At 46.2% G+C, this 21,448-nt stretch overlaps 1 protein-coding gene across 1 annotated transcript in view; it reads left to right on the top strand.

The window, feature by feature from the left end:
* The window catches only part of ANO2 (anoctamin 2), a 332,095-nt gene that overhangs the window by 147,160 nt on the left and 163,487 nt on the right, over positions 1-21,448 (top strand). The window contains exons 11-12 of the mRNA XM_060024145.1: positions 10,682-10,816; positions 17,260-17,420. Coding sequence (XP_059880128.1) covers positions 10,682-10,816; positions 17,260-17,420 — 296 coding nt within the window. The remainder of the gene's footprint in view (positions 1-10,681; positions 10,817-17,259; positions 17,421-21,448) is intronic.

The following is a 21,448-nucleotide window of genomic DNA, read 5'->3' as shown; positions in this document are numbered from 1 at the left end:
AAGTGGCCTTTTGTAGGGGAGGTCCTGTGCGTCCCATCAGTGCACTCCCCTCTGGTCACCAGAGATATATGCTGCAGGGGTGCCCCTTCCGTGGGCTGTGTGGGTCCTTCTGTTGTGGTGGGCTGACTACTGTGGGTGGTCTGGTAGGCGTGACCCCCAGTCCAGTTGGTTGCCAGGCCATGCCTTGTGTGGAAGCTGCTGCCTGCTGACGGGCAGGGCTCAGTCACAAGGTGGCTGGCAGCTGAGCCTGGGAGGGTCCTGGGTCTAGTGCTGGCCTGCTTGTGGGTGGGATGTGTTCGGGGTGGGTGGGTTGTGGGGTTGGAGGTCCTGGATCTAGTGCTGGCCTGCCAGTGGGTGTGGCTGGCTCTTAACACCCCAGAAGAACTAGCTAACTTCAGGTTCTGGGGTGTCTTAAAGCTGGTTTTGGCCTGCTGGTGAGTGGGGCTGGATCCTCGGATGGCTGGCTGAGGGGTTCAGGGTATCTTGGAGCTGATATCAGCCTGCTGGTGGGTGGGGCCAGGGACCAAGGTGTCCCAGAGCTAGAGCTGGTCCTCTGGTGGTCAGAGCCAAGTCCAGAGGTCTCTGGCTACAGGGCCTTGGGGGTCCCAGGGCTGATATTGGCCCATTGGTGGGCAGGGCTTGTGGGCAGGGCTGGTTCCTGACACATCAGGCTGTGGAGCCCAGAGTGTCCCAAAACTTGTGTTGGTCCCCTGATGCGTTTGGCCAGCTCGCTGGGTGGCTGGCTTGAGGGGCCCAAGGTGCCAATCTGCTGGTGAGTGGGCTGGGTTCTGATATGGTGGGCGTTAGGACTGCGGTGGTCCTGGGGCTGGTGGGTGATGCCAGATTGGGGCTAGTGCTGGCCCACTGGTGAGTGGCACCAGGTCCTGCGGTCTCTGGCCGCAGAGTCCAGGGGTGCTGGAGCTGGTGTGGGCTGGCTGGTGTGCAGGACTGAAGCCCAGAGGGTCCCAAGGCTAGTGCCAGCTCACTGGTGGGCAGAAAGGTCTTGGAGGCTCAGGCTGCAGAACCCTGGGTGTCCTGGGGCATGTGCTAGTGCACTGGTGTGTGGGGCTGGGTCCTAGGACCCTTGTGGGGTAGGGCTAGGTCCTGGGGCAGGTATAGTCTCAGGAGGTCTTATGGCAGCCAGCCTGCTGGTGGGTGGGACCGTGTCCCGGTTCACCTGGTTGCTTCGCTTGGCCTGAGGCGTCGCAGTACTGATGCCAGCAGCTTGGTGGGCAGGGCCAGGCCGTGGCACTAATAAGCTAGAGGGAGGATTCCATATGGTGCTTGCGAGTTCTAGTGTTCTCGTGGTAGAAGGAGCTCCCAAGGTGGGCTGCCGCCAGCGTCTCTGCCCCCAGGGTGAGCTCCAGTCACCTCCTGCCTCTCCGAGAGGCTCTCCAAGGTCAGCAGGTGGGTCTGGCCCAGGCTCCTTTCAAATTACTGCTTCTGCCGTGGGGTCCTGGAGTGTGTGAGGTTTTGTGAACATCCTTTAAGAGAGGAGTCTGTGTTTCCCACAGCCCTCTGGCTCCCCTTGGCCTTCAAAGCCAGACATTCTGGGGGCCTGTCTTCCCAGGGCAGGACCCCCAGGCTGGGGAGCCTGATGTGGGGCTCGGACCCCTCACTCCTCGTGGAGAACCTCTGCAGTTGTCAGTTTCCTCCTGTTTGTGGGTTGCCTACCTGGGGGGGGGTGGATTGGACTACACGAGGTCTCGGCCCCTCCTGCCCGTGTCATTGTGGTTCCTTCTTTATATCTTTAGTTGCTGATGATCCTTTCTGCTAGATTCTGGTCTTTCTCATCAGTAGTTGCTCTGTGAATTGTTGCAATGTTGGTGTGCTCCTGGGAGGAGGTGAACTCAGGGGCTTCCTACTCTGTCATCTCGGCCATGTCCTCTGACAGTCTAACTCTCAGTAAATGAAAAGCCAGTTGGATATAATAGCTCCCCCTCCTTTATCGTTGATTTTGGTAATGAGAATATCTTTATATATCACATAATAATTTTGATCAGCTGTATAAATTTTGTGGATCTGTGTGAATATCACATAAAGGCGTCTGTGCTGAATTCTTCTCGCCATTTTTAGGCTCTGCACTAACACGTTATATCTCACCATCAGTGTTCCTTATGCTTCCATCTTTATTTGAAGATTGGTTGTGGGTAAAGAATAAACAATATTTAAGAATGAAAATGAAAACAATGTAAAATGGCTAAAACTACTAGGTGATAAATGGCTGGGAGACTAGGCGTGAGTACGTTCCTCTGATCACCATGTGACGTGTTCTTGGAAGCTCTCACGCTGCTCATTAATAAACAGAAAATGTCTAAATAATTATTTTATGTACTGCTTTTTTACAAATGGAAGTTGGAACAGATGCCATCACGGCCTTTTTTTGATGTGAATGAGCTTCTGGAGGTCGTAGGGTTTTGTAAACCAGGGAGAGGAGAATTCCACTTTAGTTGATAGTATTTTATTAAAATCCTAGAAAATAAATCATGATACTTTGTAAACTGGGAGGCTCAAGTCTGCATGGTCCTCTACTGTGTTACCCAAGAGGTACACATCAGGGGTAAAGTGTAGGCTTGAAATCAGGCTGCTCTGAGATGGAGTCTGGATCCTTCTCTCGTTAGCTGTGCGACTTTACACAAGTTTCTCAATTTCTCTGAGCTGTGCTCAGCTTACGCAAAGAAGGAGGACAGGCCCAGTAACCACCTAATAGGGTTATTGTCAGGACTTAGCATCCATTAAACAAATGCTTATTAAGCTACTGCTATGTGCCAGGCACATTCTCGGGACTAAGGGAACAATGGTGAGCAGGACAGAAGACGTCTGCCGTCATGAAGCTTATATTCTAGCAGTGGAGATGCATAAAAACACAAATTTAGAAAAAATGTTAGGTAACGTTAAGTGTTACGAATAAAAGTGAAGCAAGAGGAGAGCTTAGGCGCCCTTTGGGATGGGGTGAACCCAGGAGGCCTTTCTGAGGAGGTGACGCTGGAGCAGCAACTGAGGAAGTAAGGACATGAATGTGCAAGTGTGAGGACGGAGTTCCAGGCAGAGGGCACAGCCACAGCAAAGGCCCTGAGGTGCAAGCAGATGGGGTGTGTTTGAGCGACAGTAGGGTCCATGAGCTGGAAGCAAGCCACAGAGGGGGACGGCAGGAGAAAACGAAGCAGGATTTGTTTCAAGGCGGTCAGGGGTTTGGGGCCAGAACAAATAGGACCTTGTAGGTCACGAAAACAATTTGGGGTTTCATTGTACATGTGATATAAAGTCCTAAAACCGTCTCAAGAAGAGGAATGAACAAATCCGACAGATTTCTAAAAGAGTACTTCTGGCTTCTGTGTAGCAAAGAGATTTCAGGGGCACGGGTGGAAGTGACCCGGGTGAGGGATGACAGTGGTTGGTCCAGGGTGTGAGTGATGGAGGGGGGAGGCATGGTTGCATTTGGTGCATTTTTGAAAGTAGCGTCTATAGGATTGGATGTGGATCGTGATAATCAGACTCAACAACGATTACTTCCGTGTCTTCGTCCAGAGCACCTGGATCGGGGTTCTGCACACTTAAATTCGGAAGATGGGGGAGGGCAATTTAAGTGTGTCAGGGGTGGCAGAGAAACCCAGAGTTCCACCTTGGCATCGTAGACCTTGAGACTCCTATTAGCCATCCATTGGGAAATGCCAAGTAGGCTGGTGGAATCGTGAGATTGGAAACCAGCAACCTGGAAAAACACAAATACTTTGCTTTTCCCTGGTTCCATCCCATGAACTGGGGATAAATCTCATAACTGGGAAATGAGCTTTTTTTTTTTTTTTTTTTTTTTTTTTTTTTTTTTTTTTGCGGTACGCGGGCCTCTCAGTGCTGTGGCCTCTCCTGTTGCGGAGCACAGGCTCCGGACGCACAGGCTCATCGGCCATGGCTCACGGGCCCAGCCGCTCCGCGGCATGTGGGATCTTCCTGGACCGGGGCATGAACCTGCGTCTCCTGTGTCGGCAGGCGGACTCTCAACCACTGCGCCACCAGGGAAGCCCGGAAATGAGCTTTTCTTGACAGTTTTAGGGTCATTGGGAATGTACAGCCATTGCTGTTAACTCTTATAAGATTTTCTTCTTTGCTTTGCGGTGTGGTGTGGTAGTTAAGAGCGGGGGCTTTTGGACTTTAACAGATGAGAGTTTTTGGATTGTCTACAACCTAATGGCTTCACCGAGGTATTTCATCTTTACGTTTGCATTTGCTCATTTATTAGATGGAGCTATAATGCCTGTTTCTAGGACTGCCACGTAGGCTTGTGAATTTCGTGCCTTGTCCATGGGTCCCTGGCTGAGGGGGCTTGTGGAGCCTGAAACCCCGACCACGCTCTGCTCCCCAAGCCTCATACCTCTGTGTAGGGCCGTGCATTCCCAGAGGAAGGAACCTTTTCATTCATCCAAGGACTCCATTTGCTTGCCAAGCCCTGTATCCTTTCACAGGATTCTTGTGAGGATCATTAGAGATACTGCACGCAAAACATTAGGCAGAGCCCCTGGGACGAAGCTATTTTATTTTATTTTGGGATGGGGAGGCATGGCTGCTAACCTAGGTCCACCCACCCACTGAAGGAAACACACAAAGCAGTAGAAAGACTCGGGTCAGAACATGCCTTTCGTGTTTCTCCTGGATTCTGAAGGCGATCCTGCCGAGGCTGTGGTTTCTGGAAGCTTGATCTCTTCCTGCCTTGTTTCTCTTGCTTTAACTTACTTTCTCAGCTTTGACTTCTCATCTGCCTGGCTCTTCCACCTGCCACTTGCATCTCCCTTCTCTAGTTGCCCCCGGACTGGATGCCCCGCACATCTGGCCCCTGGCCCTCTTGGGTCTTTGGTCCCGTTTACCCCTCTGAACACATCTGCTACGTGCAGGGCCTGGGATGGACCATGTCAACCCTGCCGACCCTGGCTCCTGGGCCTGCACCCCATCAGCCTGGCCCCGCAGGTCCTCTTGCTTCGCAGACTGTTCTTTATTTGGAAGCCTTTTAAACGAGAGGACTTGGCAGGGGAGAGGGAGGCCTTGACAGCAGTCTCGCAGAAGAGCGTTCAAGACTCAGGGTGTTCTGATGCCCAGGAGTACTTCTTTCCCTCCGGAACTTCGGAGCAGCCCCCACCCCGTTCGCTGGCGTCTGTGTTGTCTCCTAATGTTAGGACTCGAGCTAAGCCTGATTTTCACAGCCCTGCCAGTCTGAGCCCAGCCCCTTTTCACTGTACCTTCTGAATTTGCCCCATATTAGCAAAATTTTCTTGCCAGAAGGGGGCCTTCTCTTGGCCTCCCTGGGACGGCTAAGAACTCAGAGTCTCCTGGCCTCAGATGGTTGATCGGAGGAGCCAGTGGCTGTGTCTGCTGGCTTGAGCCCTGCAGACGCGGATGCAGCCCGGTTCCTGCTGTCAGCTCTGGCAGAGGGTGACCGTCCAGCTGTTCTTCCCAACCACATACAGGGCTGGGTTCGGGCCCTGGACTGTCCAACCGATGATGAGAAGGCAGACTTCGGGAGGCAGGTTGAGGGAGAGTCCTGGGGAGCCTGCCATCCTGTGACTGCGGCGTGGGGATCCTTTCTCACGGGCACGTCTGTACTCACTGCGGAGAAGGACCACGTGCTGCAGGTCCTGGGATCAAGGAAGAACATTGTTAACGCCTGAGGTCCCCCACCCTCATCCCGTTCCCTTGTAGTCGCTGCTTTCCTCGGGCTAATGACCATTTGTATTTAACACAGTTATTTTGTTTTTGAACTTTATAGAAATAGAATCGTACTGTACAGTAATTCTTTTGTGCCTGGCTTCTTTTGTTCAGATGATAGGTGTGAGACTTGTCCATATTGTTGTGTGTTTTTGTGTTCTGTCCATTCTCCTTGCTGTATAATATTCTGTTGGGCAAACGTATCAGAACGTGTTCATGCATTCTGTTGCTTATAGCCATCTGGGGAGCTCCCGGTCTGCGGGGTATCACGAACAGCGCTGCTGTGAACTTGGTGTGTCTTTCAGCTCACAGATTCCCATCTGTGCTGGGCAGGTACTGAGGAGCAGAGCTGTAGGGTCACAGGGGAGGGCCGTGCTCAGCTCTGGCAGACGCTGCCAAGCCACCTGCCAAAGAGGCTCCACCTGTGCACATCCCACCAGCACCATGTGAACGTTTGGAAAAACGTGGAGGAATCCCAACACTGGCATTTTCCCTCTTTTTCGTTCTTGCCATTCCCACGAGTGTGCAGAGGTATTGCATTGCGATTTCATCTGCATTTCCCTGATGATCTGATGCTTAGGGAAGCTGAACACCTCTTCGTATGCTTATTGGTCACTTGGGTACCTTTTTTTAACCAAGTATTCCTTAGGTCTTTTGCCCATTTTTCTGTTGGATTTTCTGCCTAATTCTTATTGAGCTTTGGAAGTTTTTCATGTTTTCCAGATCCAAGTCCATTGTGGGATGTATGTATGTCAGTATTTTTCCCATTCACTCACTCACTAGTGTCTTTTGATGAATAAAGGTTCCTCATTTTAATGTAGTAGTGCACGCCAATTTTTAGAGTAATATCCTGTACAACAGTTAATGTTTATTGCTTGCTGACTTGTGTCCTCGTATACCTTGCTCATTTAACTTTCACATTGACATATTTTTCAAATGGGAAAAATGAAGCTTAGAGAAGCTAAGAGACTTTCCCAAGTTAGGAAACAGCAGAGGCCAGGTTCTTGTCCAGCCCTGCCCACTCCAGAGCCTGTGTCCTGTGATCTCTGCTGTTCCACAGAAGGTACCAGCTAATATCCATGGGCACTGTTCAATCCTCCAGTGCCTTTCGTTTGGGTTGTACATTGTTTTTCAGTTAAATTAGTTGCCAACATTTAACAATTAGGAGAAATACAGTTTTCCAGCTTTTTTTTTCAGAAAATTGTAAGATCTGGTAATCCTGGTCTCATTTTCCCACATGTCACCCTGGGCTGCTGGAGATGAGTACCTACTGCTCCCCATAGATGGACATGAGCCCTCTCGTTTTTCGCTGGAGGTGCTTTGGTTGTTCCTGCCTGGCCTGCTTCAATCATTCATGTTTCCTGCCTGGCTCCTGGGGGCATCTGAGTTTTCAGCCCTGCTGTCCTGTTTCCCTTAAGTGACATAGTTGGCTCTTCATCCTTCTCTGTTTCATGTGTTCTTACCTTCATGCATTCTGACCTTCCTGTCTCCCTTTCCCAGGTATCGAGGCTCTGTGCTCAGGCTCTCTGTCCCCCTCTCCAGCCAGTAGTGTTTTTATGGGTAAACAGAGTAGTCCGCTGCCTATGTGGGGCAGTTAGAAGAACACCTCAAAATATTCTACCCCTTCCTTTAAGAGGTGAAGGCGTTGTGTCTCCATAAAGCTTGGAATGCAGACATTTTCCTGGAAGAAGTGATAAAGTATCCCAGTAGGCTTTAATTTATCAGATCGGCTCCTTAAGCAAAAGCCTAAGAGGCAATGGTAGAGAAGATTTGTAGACAGTACAGGTTAGGAGAGTGGTCAGGGAAATCTTACGTCTCTGAGTGGCTGGATGCCTCGGACGGGATGCTGCGATGGGAAAGCTTCAGAGCTGGAAAAAAGCGTGAAGACGTTGTGGGGGATGGGGGATGGATGGGTAGCTAGGTGTAGTTCTTTTAGAACTTAGCAAATTTGCCCTGGGCATGTCTCCTGCTCATCCACTTCCTTTCCTTCTCGAAATTCCTCCTAGAAGTCAGTATAAGGTGGACATTAAGAGCTGGAATCTCAAGTTAGACTCACTGAATTTGAATCTTGTCTTTGCTTCTTACTGGCTGTGGGACCTTGGGTTAGTCAACTTTTTGTACTTCAGTTTCCTCATCTATAATTTGAGGATAATAACATACTACCTCTGAGGGTTGTGAGGACTAAAAAATAAGAATATTTGTAATCTTCTTAGAATGGAGCTTGGCAAATAATTAGCCCCCGATAAACATCAGTTACTGTTGCTGCTGCTGTTACGTTGGCACAAGCACCAGGTGCCAAGAGATCAAATTCTTGCTCTGTCAGGTGCTGGCCACGTGACCTTAGACAAGTCTGTGTGTCCAGGGAGTGTCAGTGTTCTCACCTGGAAAAGATGTTGGGAGAATGAAAAATGAGGTGAAACAAGACAATCAGGATGAAAGCACCGGGCAATTTGTGTTTATTAAGTCTCATCTGTCTCCTCCCTTCTCTCTTCCCCTCTCTTCTGCTGGAGATGGGTAATGGGTAATGGACTAGTGGAGAAGGCGAGGTGAACACCCTTGAAAAAACAACTAGTATTGTTGCATTCACTAACATGGAAGATAAGGACTGTAGTGGTATCTCTTTTTTTCCCCCCAAGATTGGTAATTTGTGTTTTATCCTTTATTTTCTTGACCAGTCTGACTCAATATTTATCAATTTCATTGATCCTTTCAAACAACCAGCTCTTGGTTTCATTGATTTTTCTCTTTTCAATTTCATTTATTTCTGTTCCCCCCTTTACTATTTCCTTCCTTCTGTTTGCTTTGGATTTAATTTGTTCTTTTTCTACTTAAAGTGCAAGCTTAGATGATTGATTTAAAGCTTGCTTTTTTAGAATGAATATATGTATATGTATAACTGAATTACTTTGCCGCACACCTGAAAGTAACACAACATTGTAAATCAACTATACTTCAATAAAAGAAATCCTAGATGAACTTAAAAAGAAAACTTTCTTATTTTAATACCAAGTATTCAATGCTATAAATTTCTCTCTAAGTATTACTGGCATTCTAAGTATAATGGCATTCCACGAATTTTGATATGTGTGTTTTTATTTTCCTCAGTCAAAAATATTTTCTGATTTTCTTTGTGATTTCTGCTTTGACCCATGGGTTATGTAGAAGGATACTGTTTAATTTCCAAGTATTTGGGGATTTTTCCAGACAGCTTCCTGCCGTTGATTTCTAGTTTAATTCAGTTGTGGTCATGGTAGAACATTTTTATTATTTCAATTATTTTAAATTTATTAGATTTCCTTAATGATTCACAATATGGTTATCTTTGTGAATGTGTGTTGCAAAGAATGTATTTTCTGTTGTTGTTTGGTGGAGTGTTGTATAAATGTCAATTCAGTCAAGTTGGTTTGAAGTGTCTTCTGTATCCTTACTGCTTTTCTGTACTTGGTCTGTCAACTACTGAAGGGAAGTGTTGAAATCTCTAATTTATACTGGAGGTTTTGTGTGTTTATCCTTTCAGTTCTATCAGTTTTTATTGCATGCATTTTGATCTATGCATTTGACACATGTATTTTACTGTATGTGTTTTGGATTATTAGGCCTTCTTAATGAAGTGACCATTTTATCACTGTTTGATGTCCCTTTTTATATCTGGTAATGTTCTTTGTTCTGAAGATGATTTTGTTTGTGTCAGCTTTCTTTAGGTTAGTGTTGGCATGGTCTATCTTCTTCCAGTCCTTTACTTTTTTCTTTATATTTTAAGTGGGTTTCTTGTACATTTATATTTAATGTAGTCATTAACGTATTTGCTTTTTTTTTTTTTTTTTTTTTTGCGGTACGCGGACCTCTCACTGCTGTGGCCTCTCCCGCTGCGGAGCACAGGCTCCGGACGCGCAGGCTCAGCGGCCATGGCTCACGGGCCCAGCCACTCCGCGGCATGTGGGATCTTCCCGGACCGGGGCACGAACCCGCGTCCCCTGCATCGGCAGGCGGACTCTCAACCACTGCGCCACCACGGAAGCCCTCACGAAAATTTTTGATTTAACAGATTTTTGTTGTTGGGGGGAAGCTACATTTCCTGGCAGTGTCTTTATCCTAAGTGGAAGCAGCATTCTGGTGGTGGATACATAGATTTTATTTGTTCCTCTTATTCTCTAGTCCTTCCATCAACGGGTGGGCTGGGTTCCCATTTCCCTCCTGTGGTTTATATCGGAGGCTCGTGAGAAATAGAATATACGTCTCCTCTGTGGGTTGTTTTTTCTCGTCAGGATCCATCATCAATATCCATCTAAGGGAAAAGGAAAACCCCTTTTCAGAGGCTTTATGTGGTCATTTACTAACTTTATGAAGTGGGGAGCAAAAAGATATGGGTTCGTACCTTTTCTTTTTAAAAGAAATCATTTTTTATTTTAAAAGTAATTCATGAACAAAATAGAGTTAAAAAATGCAGAAAGATAAAAAAAATAAAGAAATAAAACCCACCCATAATCCCATCAGCTAAAGAAACCATGACTCATATTTTATTGAATTTCTTCTAGTCATTTTTCTATGAGTGCATCTTTGTTCGTCTGTATATATCAGTTTACATGCCCCCAAATTTGTGTGTTTTGTTTAAATAAGCTAGTTTCAAAAAGGTGTGTTTTTCTGTGGGTCGAGTACTATGGCACTCATGAAATGCCGATATGTTATTCATGTTTGTCTGGTAAAGATGCCAAAACGTGTGGCATTTTCTTCAGTTTGCTGTTAGTGCTGGATTCCTTCCTGCAGCTACTTTACATGAACAGCCAGGACAGGTGTGTATATGTGATTCTAATGGAATGTGATTCATTTCAGAAAAGACCAGTTGTTGATTCCTTGTGCTGAGGTCCCCTGTTCCCCATGTAACTTTTGTCCCTTTCCACTTTTTTCAACCCATTCTCAGGTTTAGAGCAAACAGAAAGAAGGAAACTCTATGGTCTTCTCAGTATGTTTTGTTTTCTTCCTTTTCCAGAAAGTATTTTGGAGAAAAAATTGGACTGTACTTTGCCTGGCTGGGATTGTATACATCCTTCCTCATCCCATCATCCGTCATCGGGGTCATCGTGTTTCTTTATGGATGTGCAACGATCGAAGAAGATATTCCCAGGTGAGTTGGTTTTAACGGAAAAGGCTCAGTTCTCACGCGTCAGTCATTTGGAGTTTCACCCCAGTTGCAAGTACATTGTACATTTCAGACGCCTCCTTCCAAAGCCTCACCCTTTGTCCTTCTCCTTCCCGCTTTCCTTACCACGCAGCAGGTCACTTGTCACTTCCCTCTTGAGAGGTCTGGGAGCAACAGATTCTGGGAACAGCTCAGAGCCACGCTGGGTGTGGCCACTTCCTTTCCTGGTCAAACTCTTCTCCAGGACCAGGGTCTGATTGGGCAGGATCTGAAAACTGATGAAAAAGAAATCATGCCTGAGAAAAGCTTTTTTTCCCCTCAATTTCATGACTTTTTTCCCTTTGGTTTCCCAGATGACCCAAGGCAGGAAGTGTTGAGTGGTATTGGATAGAGGTGGCATCTATGTGGTCAGACGCTGCTGGGATAAAAAGCTGTGAGGCTGTGTCAGAAGCAGGCAGCTCTGGAGCTGAGGAAGCCTCAGCTGTGGCTCAGGATGTCAGAGACTGCAGGAGGCGACAGGCCCCGTAGCGGGGCTCTTGGCGACCCAAGACATGGAACAAAGGTTGATCCTGATGGAGAAGAGAGATCCTACAAGAAAATAGGGACTAAAAAGAGCATCCTCTAGGACTGAATGTGTTACATAGTAACTACGTGACTGGGTACCTCACTCCCTGACTCTTGGTTTCCTTGGCTGTGAAATGGTCACAATGACGCCTACTTCATGGTGGTGTTGTGAGGACTAAAGTTGACAGCGTCTGGCACACAGCAGAGTATTCATAAATTATTGTTGAATGAATCAATATATGTGGAAATAGAGTTTGAGACACTTAGCCAATATTTAGAATTTAAATCTCTTGCCATCTCCAGAACTGGCTTTGCAAACGGAAGCATTCTTTATGCATTTTACCTTTTTTTTTTTTTTTTTTTGGCCATGCCTCGAGCCATGCGGGATCTTAGTTCCCCAACCAGGGACTGAACCCGGGCCGTCTGCAGTGGAAGCGGGGAGTCTTAACCACTGGACTGCCAGGGAATTCCCTCATTTGTGTATTTTAATACTCTTTCAGTTGCAAGTGATAGAAATGCATGTGAACTAACGTACGCAGATAAAGGGAATTTATCCTCAGGGTTTCGGGGGGCCCTCAGGGGACCCAGTGGCAGGCACGTGGCTAGCCCAAGGGACTATGGAAATAGGGACTCCTTCTGTTTACTGCCCATCTCTGATTATTTCTAGTATTTATTAGTTTCACTGCAGAGTTTCTCCATTGGATGTAAACACGGCTGCTTGTAGCTCGTGGGTGTCATACCTGAGAGCTTTATACTTGATTGGTCCCAAGTGAAGAGTCCTGTTGACTCCTTTTGGCTTAGGTAGAGGCTCTGGGTCAACCAGTCGTGGCTTGGGGGCAGTAGCCCGGGGAATGGGGACACTGGGCAGCCTGTGGGTGTCCACGACAGTTGGGGTTAGGGATGGGGGAAGTCGGGGCCACCCTGAAGAAATGGGCAAGAGCTGTGCTCTTTGAGGAAAGCGTATCCACCAGTGGCAGGAACCAGGTGATCTTCCATTATGTCACTCTATAGAAAAGCTCTTGCAGGTTAGGGACACTGGAGATGGCCGTGTCAGTAGTTAGAATAAAGCTCAGTACCTTGGTATGAGAGACAAGGGTTTGGATATGTTTGTGTATAAAAACTGTGGTGTCATCCGTTCAGGGTTCGGGACTGGCGTTCTGGGACCTTTGTCACAGGACCTATGACTTCCGGGCTCTGCCTCGCGCAGCACGAGGGAAGAACGAGTACTTACCAAATTCCTGGTCTTAGTTGTACCAGGCATGGTGCTAGGTGATTTCTGTGTTTTGTTTCTTTGATCCTGTAGAGATCAGTGTTGTCAGTAGGTATTCTCACCTCAGAGAGAGGGAGACATGGATGCTACCTGAGGTCGCTTGTCCAACTGCAGCAATTAATAATTGTCAGGGTTGTGATTTGAGTTCCACCTGCTCCAAGGTCTTTGCTTTTTCCAGTAAGCAGTGCAGTCTTCCGGAGGGCTCTTACCCTCCTCTGCAGCCCAGTTGCTCCAACTGGCCCCAGTTGGTTCAGTCTCAGAAAAAAACCCGGCTCAGTTGCCCCGTTGTGATCCCTGGGGAGCTGGGCCTCAGGTTGATCCAAGCTGAGGACTCCATACCACGCACCTCGAACCAACTCAGTGCAGCGGGTAGGGCATCTGTGTGCTGGTTTACGTCAGGACTTAGAACTTGTGCCCTGGCTCTCCACACGGGAATGCATGTGACGGTGACCGCTGCGGCTGGAAATGACCATGGTCTCCACAAGCTGCAAAGTCATTTATTTATGCACATGCATGGACACTCATGTGCGTGCGGGTTTAGACGCGTGTAAAACGTGATCATTATCATTGCAGACATCCTGGAGTGTGCGATGTTTTACGAACTGTGGATAGCAGCCCATTAATGGATTATAGAATCAATGTAATCGTTACCTTTTAAATGAACTAGAATAAGGTAGGACAGAGTAGAATGAAACATAATATTAGTAGTCATCACGAGAAGGAAGTATCAGAATTGTTTCATGACAGTTATTTTAGCGATATAAGTGTTTTTATGAGGAGCGGGTATGTATATACTCGCATACTGGAATCTGTGGTAAATTTTTTTAAAACTGTTTTTTTAACTTTCTATAACAAAAAAGTTTGAAATTGGCTGCTATAAAATTTGAAAGTTTGGGTGCCAGTTTTTCAGAGTAGGGTGGGGCAAATCAAGAAGGTGGAAATAGAAAAAGTTAAGCACACTATGAAGACGTTTTTGAGAACGGCTTCTTAATCATAATTGTATGTCTATCAAAAGTCCAAGCTCTACGCCTGGCAAAAACTCACAAACTACCAATCCTCATTAACAGAGGAATAGCCTCTAAGTCCCAATACTGAATCCAAATGAATTCGTACTCTTCTAGGGTCTGTGTCTATCAGCCTCTCCTAAGCGTGATTAAAAACTTGCACTCTTCCTGGGATTATTGTAAAGGTTTCTAATTTTGGCATTAAGCCTGGAATTTAGTATCTGTGTATCACTTTAAAAAAAGCTTTATTTTGAAAACAGTATAGATTCACAGGAAGTGGTAAAGATAGTGCAGAGGGCCCAGGGCACCCTTCATCCAGTTACCGCCAGTGATTACGTCTTATATAACTACAGTACAGTATCAAAACCAGAAAATTTACATCACGTGGAACTTTAAATGGTACCTTTTATCGCCAAGAACTTTGATATGTGAGACACAAGCGTCACTTGTAAATAATAATTCCGTATGTGCACGATATATCTACAGAAGCTTCCTTGACTCAGCAAGGGGCTGGTTGCATTTGTTCTCCATTTGCTTACACGCCTAGGAAAGACTGGAGCATTTTTTTAAAGCTAATTAATCTAAGCCATATTTTCAAAAATTGGTCAGTTTAGACCTGAAACCTTAATAGCAGATGTTCTGTCTGAATTTCCTGAATAATTGCCTCCCTTTGTGGCTAGTACAGCTCTGTGTCGCCTGACCTGTGAGCAGTGGGTCACTCATTGAGGACACCACCCACTCTGGGGTCTTGGTTCACCTGATGGTCAGCCCATTCATCAATCTTCTGCTTCGTAGAGAAAATGATAGATTGAAGAAATACACCACTGCATTTATAGCCACTGTTACTTCGAACTGGGAATCTGTGGTGAAGGCAGCTAGTGAATGACCCAGACCTGACTTCAGTTCTAGGGGAGGTTCCCCCATCTTTCAGCTTGTCTAGAGGCAGCCTCTTTCAGAGACTACAGAGTCCTTTTAATGTCATCCTGAGGCAGAATTTCTCCAGAATTCTGTTCAAATTGCTTGCATCAAAAAACCCAAAAGATGAAACAAAAAACCCCAACCCAATACACGTAGAGCATTCTGACTTCAAACTGAAAAGATGTGATGAGTATCCATGTACCACGGCTGCCATTTTGTACAAAATGATTGGCAGTTGACTGTGTTCTGATTTTAAAACCAGTAATGTACACAGCCCTTAAGTTTCAAAGTGTGCCAAGTTGGTGGCTAATACTTTTTTACTTCTGACCTTTTAGCATTGACTAGTTTTGTTTTTTGTTTTTTTTTGCTGTACGCGGGCCTCTCACCGTTGTGGCCTCTCCCGTTGCGGAGCACAGGCTCCAGACGCGCAGACTCAGCGGCCATGGCTCACGGGCCCAGCCGCTCTGCGGCATGTGGGATCTTCCCGGACCGGGGCACGAACCCGTGTCCCCTGCATCGGCAGGCGGACTGAACCACTGCGCCACCAGGGAAACCCAGCATTAACTAGTTTTGATTGAGATTAGGTGTTCTAGGATTCCACCCCCTTCTATGTGTAAAAAAAAAAACCCTCCGCAGCAAAGATATGAGAAGGACTCATGTCTTCTCAGAAATGGCTTAGAAGCAAAGCTCTTTACTAGGCTTTGTGCAGACCCACTGTTTTCCACGTGAGTCTGTTTTCTAAGAGGTACTCTCCTCTCCAAAAGCAGCAACTCCTCCACCAGGCAGCCAACATGTGTCTGACCCAGAAGACTTAAAATGAACCTTGCTCTCCGGTTACCAACAAGCGCATGCCCAGGTGAAGCTAGCACAGCTGAACTTATTATTAAGAAATTACTATTTAATATTGTCTATGTGAGCGCGTCGCCGCTCTTGACACTTGCCAATGGAAAGTCAATGGAGGAACTGGGATTTATCCTCGGAGACGTAGTTTCCATTCTCTCACACAGGCGGCCTTCCCTGCCGTGACTCATTAAAAACAAGCCTGAAAGCTGGGACTTGACAGACAGTGACAGCCCTCGGTGAAACCTTTCGACTGCTTAGCGATGGGGAGCTAGACGCAGGCATCCTGCCGGCTTCTGGGTTTCATCTAATCCCGGGCTTCAGCACCCAGGTACCAGCTCCCTCCGCCGGCAGCGGCCTCCGACTGTACCGTGCTCGGTAGCGCCCTCTGCTGCCTGTTTCCGGAGGAAACCCAGCTGTGGTTTCAGCCTGGGGTCCCCTGCGGCCCCATCACCGTGGCTCCAGCTGCTCTGTGAGAACAGCCAGTGCTTCATTTTCATGAAATTGCCAGTTCTCCACCCTTTTTCCCCAAACCATGAGCTTAGCCATGTACCCATCCCCCAGGGGGAATATGACACACCAGAGTGATGAGTTCATTCATTTTCCTACCAGAATGTAGTGTGGAGGGTTACTGGGGAAGCCAGTTAGGGCCGAGAATACTTCGGTTCTTATTTGCAAGCACTCTGGTGAGCCTAAATTAATTGGGTCCAGCTAATCACCTAACGAATGAATGGAATTTCAAATACATTTATGAGTCCTGTAACAGAAATACACTGAAGATAGGTGAGAATATAGGTGATGGTTATTTGACTAGTTTGTTCTCCAAGTATCTTGGAATCTAGACTTTGGAAGAATTTACCTTATTCTTCTGGCCTCCCTCATCCCATTTCATGGTTACGATAATTCTTTTTTTTTCTTAAAAAAATTCTTTTTTATTTTTTAGACTTTTTATTGGAGTATAGTTGCTTTACAATGTTGTGTTAGTTCCTGCTATACAGCAAAGTGAATCAGCTATACTTACACATATATCCCCTCTTCCTTGGATTTCCTTTCCATTTAGGTCATCACAGAGCATTGAGTAGAGTTCCCTGTGCTATACAGCAGGTTCTCATTAGTTATCTGTTTTATACATAATGTCAATAGTATATATATGTCAATCCTAATCTCCCAACTCATCCCACCCCCCGTTTCCCTCTTGATATCCATACATTTGTTCTCTAGGTCTGTGATAATTCTTATTAAGTTGAGGTTACTAATTCCCTTTCTACAAACAGTCACGTGGCTGATGCACTTAGAAATGGGCTTCTAGCCACCTGACTCCATTCTTTTTCACATGACTTCTCCTTCCAGAGGAAGGAATTGTGTTGGTTCAGCTGCACACTCGTGTTTGTTCCTCTGTGTGACCAGCCTTACTCACTGATGAGACAGCCCATGCTTGAATGAGAGCAATGGAATCTGACCTCCGATGGGTGATTTATTCACAATTGTTGATGTGCCCCACCAGCCCCGTAGACACAGCACATTTTGAATGGACTTTATGTGGCATTGTCCAATGAACAGCATCTCTGATAGATGGTCATTAACTTTCTGTTGGGCCACTTTTAGTGACAGGGGGCTCCATATCTCCAAAGGTAGCCCATTCATTTTTTAAGACAAGATATAAGAATAACACTTCCGAAGGGAAGAACCCAATTCCAACTCTCTAACATACCTCGCTGTTGGAGTTGATAAGCTCAACCAGGGATTCGGAAGTGGGAGCTGTTTTGGTGGTGATGGGCTTGGGAAGGGTCCCGCTGGAGCCCCCCTGACCCAGCAGCCTCTGTCTTCTGCAGCAAAGAGATGTGTGACCAACAGAATGCCTTCACCATGTGTCCCCTGTGTGACAAGTCCTGTGACTACTGGAACCTCAGCTCAGCCTGTGGAACGGCGCGGGCCAGCCACCTGTTTGACAACCCCGCCACTGTCTTCTTCTCCATCTTCATGGCTCTGTGGGGTAAGTTGTCACCATGAGGCTTGCTTCTATGGGGGGGTACCTTTAAATGGGTACAGTGACCAAACTCTAAAGCCCATATCCTTCGGTTTACTTCCTTAGTATTTGGGGGGTTTGTTTTGTTTTGTTTTGTTTTGTTTTGTTTTGTTTTTGGCGGTACGCGGGCCTCTCACTGCTGTGGCCTCTCCCGTTGCGGAGCACAGGCTCCGGACGCGCAGGCTCAGCGGCCATGGCTCACGGGCCCAGCCGCTCCGCGGCATGTGGGATCTTCCCGGACCGGAGCACGAACCCGTGTCCCCTGCATCGACAGGCGGACTCTCAACCACTGCGCCACCAGGGAAGCCCTGGTCCTTATACCTTAAAAAGCATTTTAGGGACAATAGATTTCTCTACTTTACTCATACATGTGAATAGAACTAAGAATATCCTCCGTGGCTTTATAAATATATTTTTTAAAGAGATAGAGTAATGTGAATCTGGTATTAATCTCATGTAGGATTTATTTGGAGATTGAACCCATCCATGCATGCTTTGAAAACCCCTCACACACTCATAGGCACCTCCAGGTACATCTCCTAAGACATGGCAAGTCCTAGATGTCATTTGGTGTCACACTCAGAATGGTGGGGTGACTGCCACAGTCACGGAGTTAGCTGGGGGTAAAGGTGGGCCCAGACCTGGTCTCTTGCCTCCACACTCAGTGCAGTTCCCGGGACAAGGCGAGTGTAGACTGCAGAGATTTTACCTAATGCCAGAGGGATGTTTTCAATATTCTCACCCAAAGGATCTCTGAAGGAAGGAACAAATAGTTCCTTCATTTTCCTCCTCCTCCCTTCCCCCCAGAGTCTTGGGGTAATAAACTTTCTCTGGGCCACAGCTATCTGACTAGAAGCACACGCATGCACACGTGCACACACACACACACACTTCTATTCTTACAAACTGGGATAACCACCCCGTGGTCACTGAACATTTCTAAGAAGACACAGCCACGGGTATTAAGGAAGGGACCAAGGGGATATGTTTCAGCCTGCTGGGAGTAGCAGCCTGCCTTTCACTCATCCATCCAGTGCAGGCCCTCATCTTTCCCATTGGATTACAGACCGGCAGGGCCACTGTCCTGCTGCAGAAGCTGCTAGGTTTATCCGTGATTCCAGGGGGCCTGGAGGACACACCAGGATGGGGCCGTGAGTCACACATCCCGGGAGTGTGACCAGGAGAGAGGCGAGGTCTGTTCTAGCCCCGCTGCCAGAACTGGTCCCAGTGGCCTCTGTCTCCTGCGGGCACCTCTACGTGGGTGGAGACAGAACCGAGCTGGAAAGATTCCCACGTGACCAGGCCACCGAGGAAGGTGTTTAGCAGAGACTCTGTTCTCCCAGGGAGAATGACCACTGCCCAGGAATGTGGGCAGTGTCAGCCCACAGAATAGGGGCAGGGGGTCGGAGGAAAGGGCACTTGTGGCCATGTAGCTCTGGAACTGTTCACAGGAAGGGTCAGGAGAACAACCTGAATTTGCAGCGTGTGACCCACGCGGTGCCAGGCGGCTCTGTGCCTGCTTCTCGAAAGGCGGTGTCTTGTAATCACCCCAAATCCATGTGAACTGATCGGAGTGCAAAAGACGCACCCATGCTTTGACATGCTGCACCCCTCATTCCCATGAATCTGTCTGGCAAATATTACTGTGACTGAGCAGCTGAAGCTTACTGACTCTGGTCCACAATCCCTCAAGACCTCTCCTGGGATGTGTGCTTCCTTGTTGTGAGGAAACTTGGTTTTCAGCTGTACCTTCCCTGCTCTCGCGATGGATGAATGGATACCTCCCACCCCTTCTGAGGTTCACGACCGTTTCACCACCCCCAGCTCCCCTCTCTTTCTCTCACGTAGCAGCAGTGGAGGGAAAGCAAATGCGGTGGGATTGTGTCAGCGCTTTGTGGCTTAGGGGTTGGTTTTGTTATTTTAACGGCCTTGCTGTGTGCTTTATGCGATTGTGTATTTGGTTACAGCAGCCAAGATCCCCTAGGCATGGCTGCCTACAAATTACAATTAAAAATAATAGTAAATGTTTCTTGTTAAATGTTTACTATTATTTTTAATATGAACAGACCAATCACAAGCACTGAAATTGAAACTGTGATTAAAAATCTTCCAACAAACAAAAGCCCAGGACCAGATGGCTTCACAGGCGAATTCTATCAAACATTTAAAGAGCTAACACCTATCCTCCTCAAACTCTTCCAAAATATAGCAGAGGGAGGAACACTCCCAAACACATTCTACGAGGCCACCATCACCCTGATACCAAAACCAGACAAAGATGTCACAAAAAAAGAAAACTACAAGCCAATATAACTGATGAACGTAGACGCAAAAATCCTCAACAAAATACTAGCAAACAGAATCCAACAGCACATTAAAAATGATCATATACCGCGATCAAGTGGGGTTTATCCCAGGAATGCAAGGATTCTTCAATATACGCAAATCAGTCAGTGTGATACACCATATTAACAAATTGAAGGAAAAACCCATATGATCATCGCAATAGATGCAGAGAAAGCTTTTGGCAAAATTCAACACCCATTTATGATAAAAACCCTGCGGAAAGTAGGCATAGAGGGAACTTTCCTCAACATAATAAAGGCCATGTATGACAAACCAACAGCCAACATCACCTTCAATGGTGAAAAACTGAAACCATTTCCACTTAGATCAGGAACAAGACAAGGTTGCCCACTCTCACCACTATTATTCAACATAGTTTTGGAAGTTTTAGCCACAGCAATCAGAGAAGGAAAAGAAATAAAAGGAATCCAAATCGGAAAAGAAGAAGTAAAGCTGTCACTGTTTGCAGATGACATGATACTATACACAGAGAATCCTAAAGATGCTACCAGAAAACTACTAGAGCTAATCAATGAATTTGGTAAAGTAGCAGGATATAAAATTAATGCACAGAAATCTCTGACATTCTTATACACTAATGATGAAAAAATCTGAAAGTGAAATTAAGAAAACACTCCCATTTACCATTGCAACAAAAAGAATAAAATACCTAGGAATAAACCTACCTAAGGAGACAAAAGACCTGTATGTAGAAAATTATAAGACACTGATGAAAGAAATTAAAGATGGTACAAATAGATGGAGAGATATACCATGTTCTTGGATTGGAAGAATCAACATTGTGAAAATGACTCCACTACCCAAAGCGATCTACAGATTCAATGCAATCCCTATCAAACTACCACTGGCAGTTTTCACAGAACTAGAACAAAAAATTTCACAATTTGTATGGAAACACAAAAGACCCCGAATAGCCAAAGCAATCTTGAGAACGAAAAACGGAGCTGGAGGAATCAGGCTCTGTGACTTCAGACTATACTACAAAGCTACAGTAATCAAGACAGTATGGTACTGGTACAAAAACAGAAATATAGATCAATGGGACAGGATAGAAAGCCAGAGATAAACCCACGCACGTATGGTCACCTTATCTTTGATAAAGGAGGCAAGAATATATACAGTGGAGAAAAGACAGCGTCTTCTATAAGTGGTGCTGGGAAAACTGGACAGCTACATGTAAAAGTATGAAATTAGAACACTCCCTAACACCATACACAAAAATAAACTCAAAATGGATTAAAGACCTAAATGTAAGTCCAGAAACGATCAAACTCTTAGAGGAAAACATAGGCAGAACACTCTATGACATAAATCATAGCAAGATCCTTTTTGACCCACCTCCTAGAGAAATGGAAATAAAAACAAAAATAAACAAATGGGACCTAATGAAACTTCCAAGCTTTTGCACAGCAAAGGAAACCATAAACAAGACCAAAAGACAACCCTCAGAATGGGAGAAAATATTTGCAAATGAAGCAACTGGCAAAGGATTAATCTCCAAAATTTACAAGCAGCTCATGCAGCTCAATATCAAAAAAACAAACAACCCAATACAAAAATGGGCAGAAGATTTAAATAGACATTTCTCCAAAGAAGATATACAGATTGCCAACAAACACATGAAAGAA

Source organism: Delphinus delphis, chromosome 11 (assembly GCF_949987515.2).
Source record: "Delphinus delphis chromosome 11, mDelDel1.2, whole genome shotgun sequence".
NCBI lineage: Eukaryota > Metazoa > Chordata > Mammalia > Artiodactyla > Delphinidae > Delphinus > Delphinus delphis.
This window is presented reverse-complemented; position numbering and strand designations above follow the sequence as displayed.